The sequence below is a fragment of the Furipterus horrens genome, unplaced genomic scaffold, assembly GCF_987537825.1.
Source record: "Furipterus horrens unplaced genomic scaffold, mFurHor1.1.pri manual_scaffold_11, whole genome shotgun sequence".
NCBI lineage: Eukaryota > Metazoa > Chordata > Mammalia > Chiroptera > Furipteridae > Furipterus > Furipterus horrens.
In genome coordinates, this window is record NW_028327181.1 from 90,637,945 (window position 1) to 90,652,053 (window position 14,109).

Below are 14,109 nucleotides of genomic sequence, written 5' to 3' on the forward strand. Positions count from 1 at the left end.
TCATGTCATGCGGCTTCTCTCCATAAGGCTCTTCAGTGTCTTCCTCTCTCAGAGTAAAAATTAAAGTCCTTTGTATGTGTTTTATGATGTGACTGACATTATTTCTTAATCTCTTCCCTTCCGTTTCTCCACTCAAGTCATCCAGGCCTCCCTGCTGTTCCTCAGAACAGCTCCGGCTGCCGTCTCAGGGCCTTTGCACTTGCTGTTGCCCCTGCCTGAACGCTCTTCTCCCAGATTTGTGCCGTGCTAGCTTCTGTACTTCCTTTAGGTGTTTTCTTCTCAAAAGTCCCCTTCTCAGTCAGACTTTCCCTGGCTCTGCTATCTGAAATCTCACCTCCATCCAACATTTCACATCCTCCCCACCCCCCACCCCTGATTTTTAAAGAAGATTTTATTTATTTTAGAGAGAGGGGAAGGGCGAGAGAGAGGGAGAGGAACATCATGTGATGTGGTTGCCTCTCTCGCGCCCCCAAACGGGGACCTGGCCTGCAACCCAGGCATGCGCCCTTACTGGGAATCGAACCAGGCCGTCACTCAATCCACTGAGCCACACCAGCCAGGGTCACATCTCCCCTCTCTTGCTTTATCTTTTTCTTATTAGTATTTATTCACTAACAACCCATATGTGCTACTTATTTGTTTGTTTATTTTTACCTTTCTTCCATGAGAGCGTAAACTCCATGAGGGTAGCGCTTTTGCCTATTTTGTTCATTACTGAATCCCTGATGCCTATTTACTATTTTATTTATTGCTGTTTATTTACTCAACAAATATTTGTTGCATAAGCAGTTTCTAGAATTCTAGGATTTACTGAAGAATTGGGTATTAGGTATCCTCTGTTTCTGACTTATACTATAAAACTAGCTTGTTGTTTAATTAAAGGCTATTGTTCCAACTCAGGAGTTTTTAAAAATCTATTTGGTTTTGTTTTTCCTACAGAGTGGTTATTTCTTCAACAAATATACCCCTTAGCAGAAGCTGGTTAAGCTCATCCTGGAACTTCAAATTTCCCAGTATCAAAGATGCAATAAAACTTTGGACAAGTAGAGGATGGTCTATGTACAGCTGGTGCCAGAACTGCATAGCCCAGGTATGGGTTCGACGTACCTGTTTTCAGCAATACGGTTGGTTTTTCTACACACTTGCTATGCGTGTCCACTCAGGTCAGCATGGCACTCAGGCTAAGCCCAGATATGATGAAATTGTGGCGTCATGCCTGCCTTCGTTTTTATAAAACATACATCGAACTACTTTCCTGTCCTCTTGCCTTGTCCTTATCTTGTTGCTCATGAGAGTCAAGCTTGAGTATTTTTGAATTTTAGAATTTAGACGTATTGAAAGACACCATCATTCCTTCCCGTTTCTGCCGACCAGAACTTCAGAGTCTGCAACAACGGTTTTGCATTTTGGAAAGTGAACTGTGCAAGCTCCAGGAAGCACTGAAGGTCAGTACCGCCGGATAAAAGACAAGTCTGGGATCAGGTAAGGAGGGAGGGGGGTGTCTCCCACAGGCGTCCCCAGGTGCTTTCACTGGAAGAAGGAATGGCTACAGGAGAGCGCTAGTCCTGGACCTGTTTGCCCTCAGACCCGTCCCTGAAAACTTGGAGGCTCTGCCACGCACTGCAGGGATGCTGACCGCTGGGGGCCGTATTTCCCACGCTCCGTGTCCCCTGGTTCCGTGGTGCTGGACTAACGGTAGACACTGATGGGAGACTGGACAGAGGGGGAAGACGGGGTGTTTTTCCCTTTCATTCTCTGTGTTGGGTAATTTCTCCAGCAGTGGTCGTAGTTGTCTCTCAGATTCCGGCTCCCACACGGGGAGTCCACCGCATCCTTGGTTCTCTGGGTTAACCTAGCTCTGGAGAGCTGGCTCTGCTGCTCTTTGCTGTGTGCCCCCAGCGTCAGGGCGCTCATGGCTTTCTGCCGTTGCTGATTTCCGGGCTGCCTCACCGTCCCCGGTGTGCTTCTCAGCTCTTCCATCAGCCGTGGGGCCGACCGCCCACGTTACATGCCCCCTCTCTGCCGTCCTTGACTGATAGAGGCAGGAGAAAGCCCTGTAACTATCTACCCTCTCCAGACTCTCCTAAGTAAGGCCTCTATTCTCAACAACCAAAACTCAAAGAATAAACTTTACACTCATTGGTTTGGAGAGAAGTTTCTGGGGTTATATTCCTTTCCCCAGAATGTGTACCTCAGGATGAACTAGCCAAAGGGGAGAAGACAAATCACCTCACACCTCTAGGCCTCAGTTTCATCATCTATGAAACGGGAATGATGCCATCTGTAATGGGCTGAATGGTGGCCCCCAAAAAGAAATATCCAAGCCCTAATCCCTGGATCCTGTAAATACTACCCTATTTGGGAAAAAAAGGGTCTCTGCAGATAACATTAAGGATTTTGAGTTGAGGAGGTCATTCTGTATTACCTGGGTAGACCCTCAGTCCAATGGTAAATGTCCTTATAAAAGAAACACACAGAGCAGAACACGTGGAAAAGGAGGAGCAGCGGGACCACAGAGGCAGAGATCAGAGGGATACGGCCTCAGCCCAGGAGTGCTGGTAGTTACCAGTAGCTGGAAGAGGCAAGGGACAGATTCTTCCCAAGAGCCTTGGGAGGGAGCACAGCCCTGCTGACACCTTGATCTTGGACTTCTAGGCTCCAGGACTGTGAGAAAATGAAGTCTGATTATGTTAAGCCACCAAGTTTGTGATAATTTGTTACAGCAGCCACAGGAAACTAATACACCATTCTCCTTCACGGGGTCATTGTATTCGTTTGCTCGGGTTGCCATAACAAAGTAGCAAAGACTGAGTGGCCTGTATAGCAGAAATTTGTTTTCTCACAGTTCTGGGGGCTAGAAGTCTGAAATCAAGGTTGGTTGGTAGTTGTTTTTTTTCCTGAGGCCTCTGACTATTGTTTGCGTTCTTACACTGTCCTCACATGGTGTTTTCACCTTCCCTGGTGTTTGCTGTATAGTCTAACTTCCTTTTTAATAAAGACACCAGTCAAATTGGATGAGAGCCCACCCTGGCAGCCTTATTTTGACTTAATCACCTCTTTAAAGAACGCTATCTCCAAATACATTCTGAGGTACTGGGGGTTGAAACTTCAACACATGATTGGGGTGGGGGACATACAAAATTCAGTTCATAGAGTCATGTTACAGCCCTTGGCCTTTTTATCAATTCCTTAAATATACTGTATTCTTGGCTGCTAAGTGTTTTTCCCTCTGCTGGGAACCTCCTTTCACCAGTCCGTATCTGCCTTCATTTGGTAAATCTGAATTTGTTCTCGAGACTGTGGCTAACGGTTACTCCCCGGTCTTCTCACTCTCCGTGCTCTCAGCACACTTCATCACTCCTACTGAGTTATTATTTTGTTTGGCTTTGACTCTATTTGTGTGCGTTTAGTGTCTGTGTTCCTCACCCGACTGTCAGCTCCATGAGGTGGCAGGCAGGGCTCACACTGACCCATGGTATGAACGAATGAATGAACAAACAAGCATGTGATAAATGAGAAAATATTATGAAGCACAGGGTATACTGAGAAGGTGTTCAGTATAGGAGCTACTATTTTAATGATTCTCAGCTACAAGAAGCAAATTAATCTGGTATTCCTTTGCTAAATGTAATGTCTTCTTTCAGATCATCTCAGAAAATTCTTGTCCAGGCTGCGGTCAAACGTGTTACAGGAGCGGTAAACTTACAAATGTGCCTGCCTGTGCGCTGACGCCCCCTGGAGAATCCCGGGCCGTTGTTCCTGCCGCACTGCTACAGCCGGCGGGCTCTCTTCCTCCTCCTCCTGCTCCCCCGCCGCCGCCGCCTCTGCCTCCGCCTCCACCTCCACCACCCACAGCGCCGTTGCTGCTCAGAAAATCCAATCTCACTAAAGTACTTCAGGTAAAACCACCTAGTAAAAGGGTGTATTGGTCAGTGTGTAATGGAGCAGTAAAGACACGTGTCCCTTTAAACTGGGCTAAGGACTTGGACAGGAAAGCTATATTTTTTTCTATTCCATATCTTAATTATGTCAATTATTGTGTTTAGAAAAACAGTCCACTGGGAACTCACAAAAGTTGTATATAGAAGTGAAAGTGATTTTTTTTTTGTAAGAATACACAAATGAAACTTGTTGGAGTGGAAGATTTCTGTTGGTTTCTCAGCATATCTGTTTTTTTTTTTTTTTCTTCAACTAAACCATTTTGTTTCCCTTGAAAACTGTGAGCATATCTTTTAACCGAAAGGAAAAGCTCCCTGGGAAACCAAATTAAGAACAGAGGATGGCTTAGTGAATGAACTTAGAACAAAAAGAGTCGGAGGGTCCTAAAGTACAATTCTATTAGGTTGGAGACCCAGTCTCCTTTAGATTTTCTTATTTTCCAAGGGGACTGGAATATTTGTGAATCGCTAAAATAGGCATGGCCCTGTTTTAAAATCTGAATTTCCACCGTAGATACATTTCATTTATAATCGCTGATTTAAAGCCAGAGCAAGCTTATGGCTACATTTACCCTAATGTATACCTCTTTGACTATGTGTTTTTGCTTATGGGAACTGAATCATCTTTTTATGTAGTTCAGGTAAACTTCACTTCGATTCAAAGAACTACCTCAACTCCTGTCCTAGTGTATAATGACCACTGAGGAAGATGCCTGGTAGCAGGGAACTAGCCCGTCTTACTATCAAAGCTGTACCTTTTGAAGAATACTTACAATAGCCTTCGTATCTCTGGGTAGTGAAAACAGTATCATTCTTGTTTGAGTGAAAAAAATTTGATAGGTTCCTAGGGTAAATAAGAGTTAACTTTTAACTCTAGGTCCTTAAAAACTATATTTGCATTTGCATTTGACTAGGTGTCATGGTTCCAAATTGAATTCTAATCTCTCCATGTGTTTTAAGGCTGGACCATTAAAAAAAGATGGACCTATGCAGATAACAGTTAAAGATCTACAGACTGTGAAATTAAAGAAAACACAGAGTTTTGATGAAAGGAAGAAGGTATGATATCATTGACCATACACATAGTCTTTCAGTTATTAGCTTGGTTATCCCTTTATGGAAATAAAATATAAGCCTTATGTACAGAAGCTCTTCCAAGGTAAGTGGTTGATGTCTTATTTAAGTAGTTGTGGATCTCTGCGACAAAATATGTAGGTTCCAAAATTACTTAATTAGGCCGTTTCATGTACCAACCATTAGTCTGAATGAAGAAGTAGAGACGTACAGGTACTTTGTAGCTTTGAAATAAAAATTTGAGTGGAGGAATGGGTATATCTTTACACATGCTTAGCACTCAAATATGCACTGTTTCAGCATGTTTACATTTTGAATATTTTTTATGTGTTTTTAATAATGTCTCATTTTGTGATTAAAGCTTGTTGCAACACCAAAGGCACGGAATCCACTAGTTACAGTCTCTGACCTGCAGCGTGTCACCCTGAAGCCCAACTCCAAAGTGTTATCGACTCGAGTGACAAATGTCTTAATGTAAGGAATTACACCATGTCATGCTCTGGCAGTACTTAAAAGAATGATTTTTTTGCTTTTTTCTCATTTTAAGAATTATATATGTGTAGTATAGAAAAAATGGTATCTATAAAAAAGTTCAAAGAAGAAAAAAATCATCCAAATAAATATATCATTGAAGATTGCCACTGTTAACATACCATTATTTATCGTTGTAATAGTTTTCTAGGCATATAATTATTGTTTATTATGAGCTACAACATAATTTAATAACAGTCTTCCAGGGGTAAAATACTATCAAGAATTTTAGTAACTTATACCTCAAAATAAAATTTAAAACAGCTCAATTTCAGAAATAATAAAATATGAAAACTAGTCTATCTTAGAATCAAGGCAATATTGTTATATATGTGTCCATACCTGTGCCTAATCATATTGTAGGTAGTTATGACTTTTCCCATTCAATGTGTCATGAGCTTTCCCCCAGCTTATTAAAAATTAGTTTAAAGAATCATTTTTACTTCTTTAATACATAGTTTATTATATGTAAATTTCATAAATAAAATCCTATTTTGAGACATTTACGTTGTTTATGATTTTTTGTTTCTGTAACTCTTCAATGAACATTCTTGTCTATCATCTATGTGCATAGCTGAGTTTTTCTCTAAGATGGATTTTTGCCCATGTAATTGCTAAGTTAAAAGGTATTTCATATAAGAATTATTAATCATCTTATGCTCTTATTAGCATCTACTGCTATTTTTTGTATGTTTTATTGATTATGCTGTTACAGTTGTCCCAATTTCTTTTCCCTTTGCTCCCCTCCACGTAGCTCCCCACCTCCCTCCAGCAGTTCCCCCCACTTAATCCATGTCCATGGGTCATGCATAAATCTCTTCTCAACATCCCCCTGTCCATTCCACACCCTCCTACTATGCTTCTTAATCCCTGCACCATTCCCCCACACTCCTCCTTTCCCCTCCCAGCTGAGCTCCCCCCACATGCTCCCCATACCTATGATCCTGTTCCTGCTCTGCCTGTGCTTGGTTTCCTTTGTTTCAGTTCCCTGGCTTCTGTTGTTGATAGTTGTGATACTGTTTTCATTTTACTGTTCATAGTTTTGATCTTCTTTTTCTTAAATAAGTCCCTTTAACATTTCATATAATAATTGCTTGGTGATGGTGAACTCCTTCAGCTTTACCTTGTCTGGGAAGCACTTTCTCTGCCTTTCCATTCTAAATGATAGCTTTGCTGGATAGAATAGTCTTGGTTGGAGGTCCTTGCTTTTCATCACTTTGAATACTTCTTGCAAGTCCCTTCTTGCCTGCAAAGTTTCTTTTGAGAAATCATCTGAAAGTCTTATAGGTACCCCTTTGTAGGTAATTTTCCTCTTCTCTCTTGCTGCTTTTAGGATTCTTACTTTATCGTTAACCTTTGGCATTTTGACTATGATGTGTCTTGGTGTGGTCCTTCCTGGGTCTAGTTTGTTTGGGACTCTCTGTGCTTCCTGGACCCATATGTCCATTTCCTTCCCCAAATTAAGGAGGTTTTCCTTCATTATTTTTTCACATAATTTTTCAATTTCTTGCTCTCCCTCTTCATCTTCTGGCAACCCTATTATTCAGATGTTGGCACGTTTATAGCTGTCCCAGAGATTTCTAAGCCTCCTCTCATTTTTTAAAATTCTCATGTCCTCCTTCTGTACTGGTTGACTGTTTCTTTCTTATGTTCCAATTTGTTGATTTGAACCCTGGTTTCCTTTCCTTCACCACTTGTCTCGTATGGATTTTCCTCCATTTCAGCCAGGATAGCCTTCATTCTTTCCCCTCTTGTTTAACCTTTGCTGTCAAGTCTGTGAGCATCTTTACCACCAATGCCTTAAACTGTGCATCTGTTAAGCTCTCCATCTCCTCATCCATTAGGCGTGCTATCTGCTTGTTGCTTAGTTGTGTCACTGGGACCTTAATCTGCCCCCACTCTGGGCCATACTTCTCTGTCTTCTCATCATGACAGTTTTCTGTGATTGCCTCTGTGATTTGGGTGGGGCTGTCACACTTCTTACATTATAGAGGGCGGAGCCTTAGGTATTTGTTAGCGCTGGCATCTGTTTCACTGTGTTTTGGCACTGTATCTGGGGTAGGGGTCTGAGAGGGAAAAGTGTTGGTCACTGCTGCTTTTCCAGGCACTTCTCCCCCTTCCCATACTGTGAGAAATGCTCACAATAAAACACCGGGACACAGAACTTGAGCAGCAAAGCGAGGCGTTTATTCATGAGTCTGCAGAGTCGGGGACACCACCAGCCAGGAGCATGTGTGCGTGAAGTAGACAAAGAAAACTGGTTTTATACTAATGCGATTAGCTCCCCCTCCCTAACATGATTGGCTCACCCTCCCCTCTCCTTCTTCCCCATTTCTCCATTATTGGTTAATCTAGGTTCACAATCGAACACAATTAACTACTTAATTCAGGGTGTGATTAATCTAGTTATAGGTCTATCTCCAACTTATTTGCAAAGTTATCTGGCTACATCTTCCCATTTCTCTGTGTTTGATGAGGACAGTCTTCCTCCTTTTGATCCCAGAGATATGTGTGAGGAGCTGGGGGATGTCATTTCCTCGCCCCCTTTCCACGATTCATCTGTTAATTATCTCCTTCTGGTTTGAGAATCACTGGCTTCATTATCCCTAACGGTACTAAGCAAGCTGCCTCCTTTTTGAGACTAGTAGCTTCTTCCTCCACTCCAGCCCCCACTTGCTTTCACAGTCAGAAGCAATGAGGCTTTATATTTCCCAGTGCTGGAACCGCAAGCTGCGTGGTCTGGTTTGGGGCTGGGATTGCTTCTTGCGTTTAAACAGACTGTGTTTTCACCATGGCTACTGCTAGGTGCCCCCGCAGCCGCTGCTCCGCTTCTCTTTCTCTCTGTCCCGGCTCTGCCCCTCCTACCTTCCTGGCTGGTTTTTCTTCTTTGTTTCTTTGCTGAATTTCTCTGTAGTGTCAATTTTCTGTTTGTTTTTTTTTTTTTTAGTTTTAAAGTGGTTGTAAATTTCTTCTTAGTTGTGAGGAGACACAGTGTGTACATTTATGCCTCCGTCTTGGCTGGAAGTCCTCTCTGCTGCTATTTGTTAACGTACCAAATAGAACTACTTTTTAGGGTGTTGCCTATAAAAATGACTGCTTTGCTTTGGGAAAAATGATAAAATCTAGCAAGTGCTAACTTTGATGCCTTTATTTTATCAGTACTCCTGGTAAAAGTCAGATAGAGCTGCGGAAACTACTTAGAAAAGTCGATGTAGAAAGGTAATACGCTCTCTTATCTTTATGCTTTCTAAATCCACTTGGTAATTGGTATAAAACACAGTTTCTGATATTTTCATTACCTTTGCAGGAGCCCAGGTGGGACCCCACTTACCAATAAAGAAAATGTGGAAACAGGAACTGGACTGACCCCAGTAATGACAAGGGCGTTGAGGAAAAAGTTTCAGGTAAGCCTTTAAAAAAAGGAAAAAAAGAATGTTTTTGGTTCCTTTTCTTCAAAATCATTTATTTAGAATCATAATCTCAGCAGCTTTCTTAATAATAATAATAATTTTTTAATGGCACTTTATGCTTTACAACGTACTCAAATATTTAGACCTCCGAAGTCTGTGAGATAGTGAGGATTCTCATCTTCACTTTAGCAATGACTGTCTGGTTTGTAAAATTCCCTTATTAAGTGTAAAGATTAAGCACTTCCTCTATGCCAGGCTCTGCGCCACAGTAGTGGGGATATGGTGGCAAGCAGGACAGACACAGATCTACTGTTTTGGAGCTTTCGGTCTAGTGGGGAAGAGAGATGTTAATCAGATGATCTCATGTACGTACGATTTTGCACTGAATTGAGTGCTGTGAAGGAAAGGATCCCATAGGGGAACTTGGTCCAGCCAGGTTGATTTAGGAAGGGTTCCCTTAGAAAGTGAGGCGGTGAGACTTGATAGATGAATAGTCCTTAACTGTGGAGGTGCCCATGGGGTGTGGGGGTGGGTCCCCCATGGATGTCGTGGAAGAAAGAGGGATTAATGCTGGCCGATCAGAGGAACTGAAACGTGGCCAGTATGGCTGCAACAGAGAGGGAGAGAGCCTGACAGACAGGGACGGAGATACAGCTGGGTCTCGTCAGCTCTTTTCTCTGTCACCTACGTGTATGCCCACGCACCAAAGTCCCGTACAGCCGCTCGCCTTGTGTGATGTTGTTCCAAGTCCTGTTTGTCTCTGTCATCCCCAGGGCCATCAGATCTGTAAGGAGCAGCCTGCCTCCTGCCACCCCTGCTAGAGTGCGGGAGCACGGGGCTGCTGGCCTTCTTGGCTATGAGGCTGACATTTGTGTGTCCCTCTGGCAGTAGGGACACACCACAGAACTCCACTGCTGGCATCGTCCCATCCCAACACTGTCCTCCCTTCATTTCCTCATTAAGAATGAGTGCCTTTGGCAGGACACCTTGGTCTCTCTCTTGCCAATTCAACGTGGTTGTCCTGGGCGCTATGCATTGTTCTTCGGAGGTGTGGCCAGCTTCCTCTTTCCTCCCTTTGGAGCATCCAGTAGGAATCTACCCCCAGATCACCTTCGTCGGTGACACCACAGATTGTGGAGGGCGGGGGCAGAAGCCAGTGGCCTCACTGAAGGACTAAGCCCCTTCTTTTCCTTGTTCAGCTCTGGGATCCTTTTTGTCCCAGTGCCAGCCCATAACTACTATAGTGGGCTGCGTAATGTAGAAACAAATAAAAATGTAATAAATAATATCCCCACGTATTGAGCAACAACATCAATAATCACAGATAGGACCTATACCCTATGTGTGCTCTTCAAAAGTCACTCACTAGGAGGGTGACAAGTAAAAACTTGTTGGGCATCGAATGACTTTTCCTACCCAGCCCTTAGGCGTCCTTTCTCCTTTAACTCTGAAGCAACTGCTTTAGTTAGGTCTTTCATTTGGCTGCAGGTAACAGAAATCTGACTACAGTGTCTCAGCCACCAGGGGCTTATTTTTCTTACCTACATATTCCGTGGAGAGTAGGCAGTCTGTAAGTGGTACAGCAGCCTCACCATGTCATCTTTAATGTGTGGCTTTGATGAGGGTGCAGAATGGCTTTGCTTCCTGAACCCTCATATCTACGTTCTAAGCAAGATAAGAAGGTCAAAGGATAGGAGGGTGCACTTGCTAAGCTGTCCCTCATCTCTTTAAACAGTTGCTACCCAGGAACTCCTGATTATATCAGGAAAACTGGGAAAATTGGTTTTTGGAATCTGGATGCATTGCTCCTTGCACAAAGCCTGGGTTCTGTTAGTGAGGAGGAAGGAGAGCTGTGCAGGCTACAGGAACATAGTCCACATTATAACTGAGACCCCTCTTTTTTCTTCATAGCTGGCTCACCCTAGAAGCCCAACTCAAATTCTGCCACTTTCTACAAGCAGCTTTGATGAATAAAACTGATGCCTACGCTGTCCGACTCCCTGTTATCATCCGTAAACTATGCTGATAAAACCACCTCACTCCTTTTTAAGAAATGTAGTACGTGTAATTATTCTAATATATAATTCCATTTAAAGAATTACAGTATGTATGGAGCCCATGTATACTGTGGTATAAAGTGGGTGTTTGGATATTTTCTAGTTTGCATGATCAGGAAGAGAACAGAATGGAAAATACAATCTCCAAAGCAGTGTTTATCCTGGAACTACTCAATTGAGGGTAGAGAGGTTGTTCAAATTTAACTATAATTCTAGTTTGTATTCTGTAGGTGTAGTTATAACCTTAAGATAATAAGCTAGTTCTCATTCATCTTGGGTATTTTTACCCTGTAAAGCCTGTAAAGCTCATGCATTCATTAAGTACTATGAACTTGATCAATTAAAAAGACCTGCTGGATTTGATTTCTGTTCATTATAAACAGTTAAGAGGTGAGACCATCCTCCATCCAAACCCAACTATTTTCCAGGAGATTTGGAAGCAAAAAATCTAATGTGACCTTAAAAATTAGAATGTGTAACTTCTAGTATATTAGGTAGGTGGTGATATCTGACTCACTGAATTCTGAGATATTTGTTATTTTGATGTCTGCTGTCCACATTCATACAGCTAAATATAAATTTCATGAAGACTCAACACGAACCTTGTATTTTCCACAGTACCCCGTGAAGGATTCTTCAAGTCCTATAGAAGGTTCACTATAAGGCCTGACACCCTGTCCTCAATACCCTGTTGTTTCAATAACAGTAGTAATGCATACCGAACTGTATTTGTTTTCTTTCCTGCCAGTCCAGGGTTGCCAGATTTAGTAAACACAAAAATGTAACCCCCAATCAAGTTTGAAATTTAGATAAATAACAATGAATTTTAAATATAATATGTTCCATTAAACAATGAATAAACTTTTTTTTTGTATAATTGTGTCCCAAATATTACATGGGACATGTAACAAAATGCATTGTTTCCTGAAATTCAAATCTGACTGGAAATTCTACATTTTCTTTGGCGACCCTGTTGGTCAGTCCCCTGCAAAGTGCCAAGTATTTCTGGGGGCCCTCAGCATGTCAGACTCACCTGCTTAGCAATGGGCATCATTGTAGCTTCAACCAGGCCCAACACCGATGCTCTCAGTGCCTTGGAGGGAGGGGAGCGCTCGTTAGCGTGAATGTGCCTGGATGGGCCGGACCAGTTTTAATGCTGTAACCCCCACTGCAGTTCCGGGAATAAGGCCAACAGTTTTTCATGGGTAGTCACCAAGGGATTTCACATATTCACTGCACTTTTTAGCCTGCGAGGAAGCAGCTACATACATGATATCCATGAAATATCTCTGGTTAGCTGAGGCTAAAAAGTTATTTTAGCAATTTCCCAGATGAATGTTGCTTTGAGATGCCAAATAGTGTTATAAAATTTACCAGACTGGGAAGCAGACCTGGGGACACTTTTGTTTTTATGACACCCACATTTATGTTTACAACACACTTATAGATAAAAATTCAACAGATAATAAAGTTAAGAAACATATGTGTTTCCAGTAAGTTTTTTAAAACCTGCTAGCTGCATTTATATTACATGTGAATAAAAAGAATGATTACCGAGAATAAAGCAGTTGAATATTTGTACAAACTATTTTATGAGGCATTCATAGTGTTTCTAATGTTAGTAAACCACTGTGTATTATATCAATTTAATTTAAATGATTTGATCATTCTTGTGGAATAAAGGTTCATTAAAATGTTATAGAAATACTATAGATAAATATTTGTAAAGCTGCTATTGCCATTGTGCCAATATTAAAATGTATTCTACCTTGGATCACTTAATAATTTTTATGACATATTTTATATAGTACCTATTTGAGAATCCTGTAAATGCTATGGCTTCATTAAATTGTTGCCGATCATATGCTCCCATTGTTTATCCTGAGACTAAATGACAACCAGAGAACATAAACTACCAAGGTGTATTTGGTTATTTTTTAGATAAAGAGCAATAATAAAAAACCTTTGATTTTTTCTTTTTTAATGTTTTCACTAGAACTATAGCACATCCAGAAAGGTATATAATACAAATATATAAATTAATGAAGCATAAAGCAAACACCCATTTAACCATCAAGAAAGAGGCATTATAAATGTCTTTAGAAGCCCTGTCTCCCTCCCCTATTATAACCTTTCCTCTAAACTAATTATTGATATACTTGTTACAATACATAGTTCTTGCTTTTGCCCTCTAAGAATGCATCCCTAAATGCTATGGTTTATTTTGTTTGCTTCTGATCTCTACATTAATAAAACCATACATTATATATTCTTCTGTCTTCTTTCAATCAACATTTATTTTTTAAGATTCAACCATATCATTGTTCAGTACTATTGGGTTGGTCAAAAAGTCTGTTTAGATTATTCTGTAAAATAAAAGACACATTTTTAATTTTCACCAGTAATTTTGTTGACTTGGATATTTGAGTATGTGAACTACCTCCTGCTATTGACTTCTATAGAGTAGAGGCCGGGGGTGCTGCTAAACTTCTTTCAATGCATAAGACAACCCCACAGGAAAGAATTCTTTGGCTCAAATGTCAACAGTACCAAGAAACTTTGCAAACCACTTTTGACGTGTTCGATCAGTCACAGTCCCTTCTCCACACACTACACAATTTTAAAAATATTTGTTACATTTTTTACCTTTTTTGCAGTAATAAAGCATATGTGCTGAAAATGTTGTGTATTTTCTGTCTTTAGCATTAAGATGACTGCACAAAAGTTGCCTGATTTTGTAGGGCTGCCAACTTGTTAATACAAAATCAAAATCATCTAGCTTTGCTTAAGCTAGAGGTACTTGGCTTAATAAGGCTTTTATTTATTTTTCTTGTTAAAATTCAAAGTTATTTCAGCCTATAGGTTTTATGATATACTTTGCCAATATCTTGAGAAGGCTGGTCTAGAAATCCTATTTAGAATAGGTATTTAGTAAAGTACTGTCAGCACCGTGAAATCAAGCATTTGCTAATTAAAGAAAAATTAACTTGTAGTTGAAATAGAATAGTTCTTGCATTTACCTTGTGTGAGCCTGATGAGAATACTTATGTGGAATTTTGAATTTGGAACCTCTGATGGCTACAGGAACAAAAGCTCTGG

The 14,109-nt window shown here is 41.1% G+C and overlaps 1 protein-coding gene across 2 annotated transcripts; it reads left to right on the plus strand.

The window, feature by feature from the left end:
- Window positions 1-942: 942 nt before the first annotated feature.
- Window positions 943-11,889, plus strand: LOC149998838 (proline-rich protein 11-like). 2 transcript variants are annotated; one of them, XM_090291070.1, is made up of 8 exons: window positions 943-1,090; window positions 1,375-1,445; window positions 3,645-3,899; window positions 4,899-4,997; window positions 5,374-5,486; window positions 8,703-8,762; window positions 8,851-8,947; window positions 10,865-11,889. In XM_090291070.1, exons 1-8 carry the CDS (start codon window positions 1,051-1,053, stop codon window positions 10,925-10,927), a joined length of 798 nt encoding a protein of 265 aa, XP_090147196.1. In that variant the 5' UTR covers window positions 943-1,050; the 3' UTR covers window positions 10,928-11,889. The 2 variants fall into 2 exon arrangements, with proteins under 2 accessions (XP_090147196.1, XP_090147197.1); XM_090291071.1 differs by lacking the exon at window positions 8,703-8,762.
- The last annotated feature ends 2,220 nt before the right edge of the window (window positions 11,890-14,109 follow it).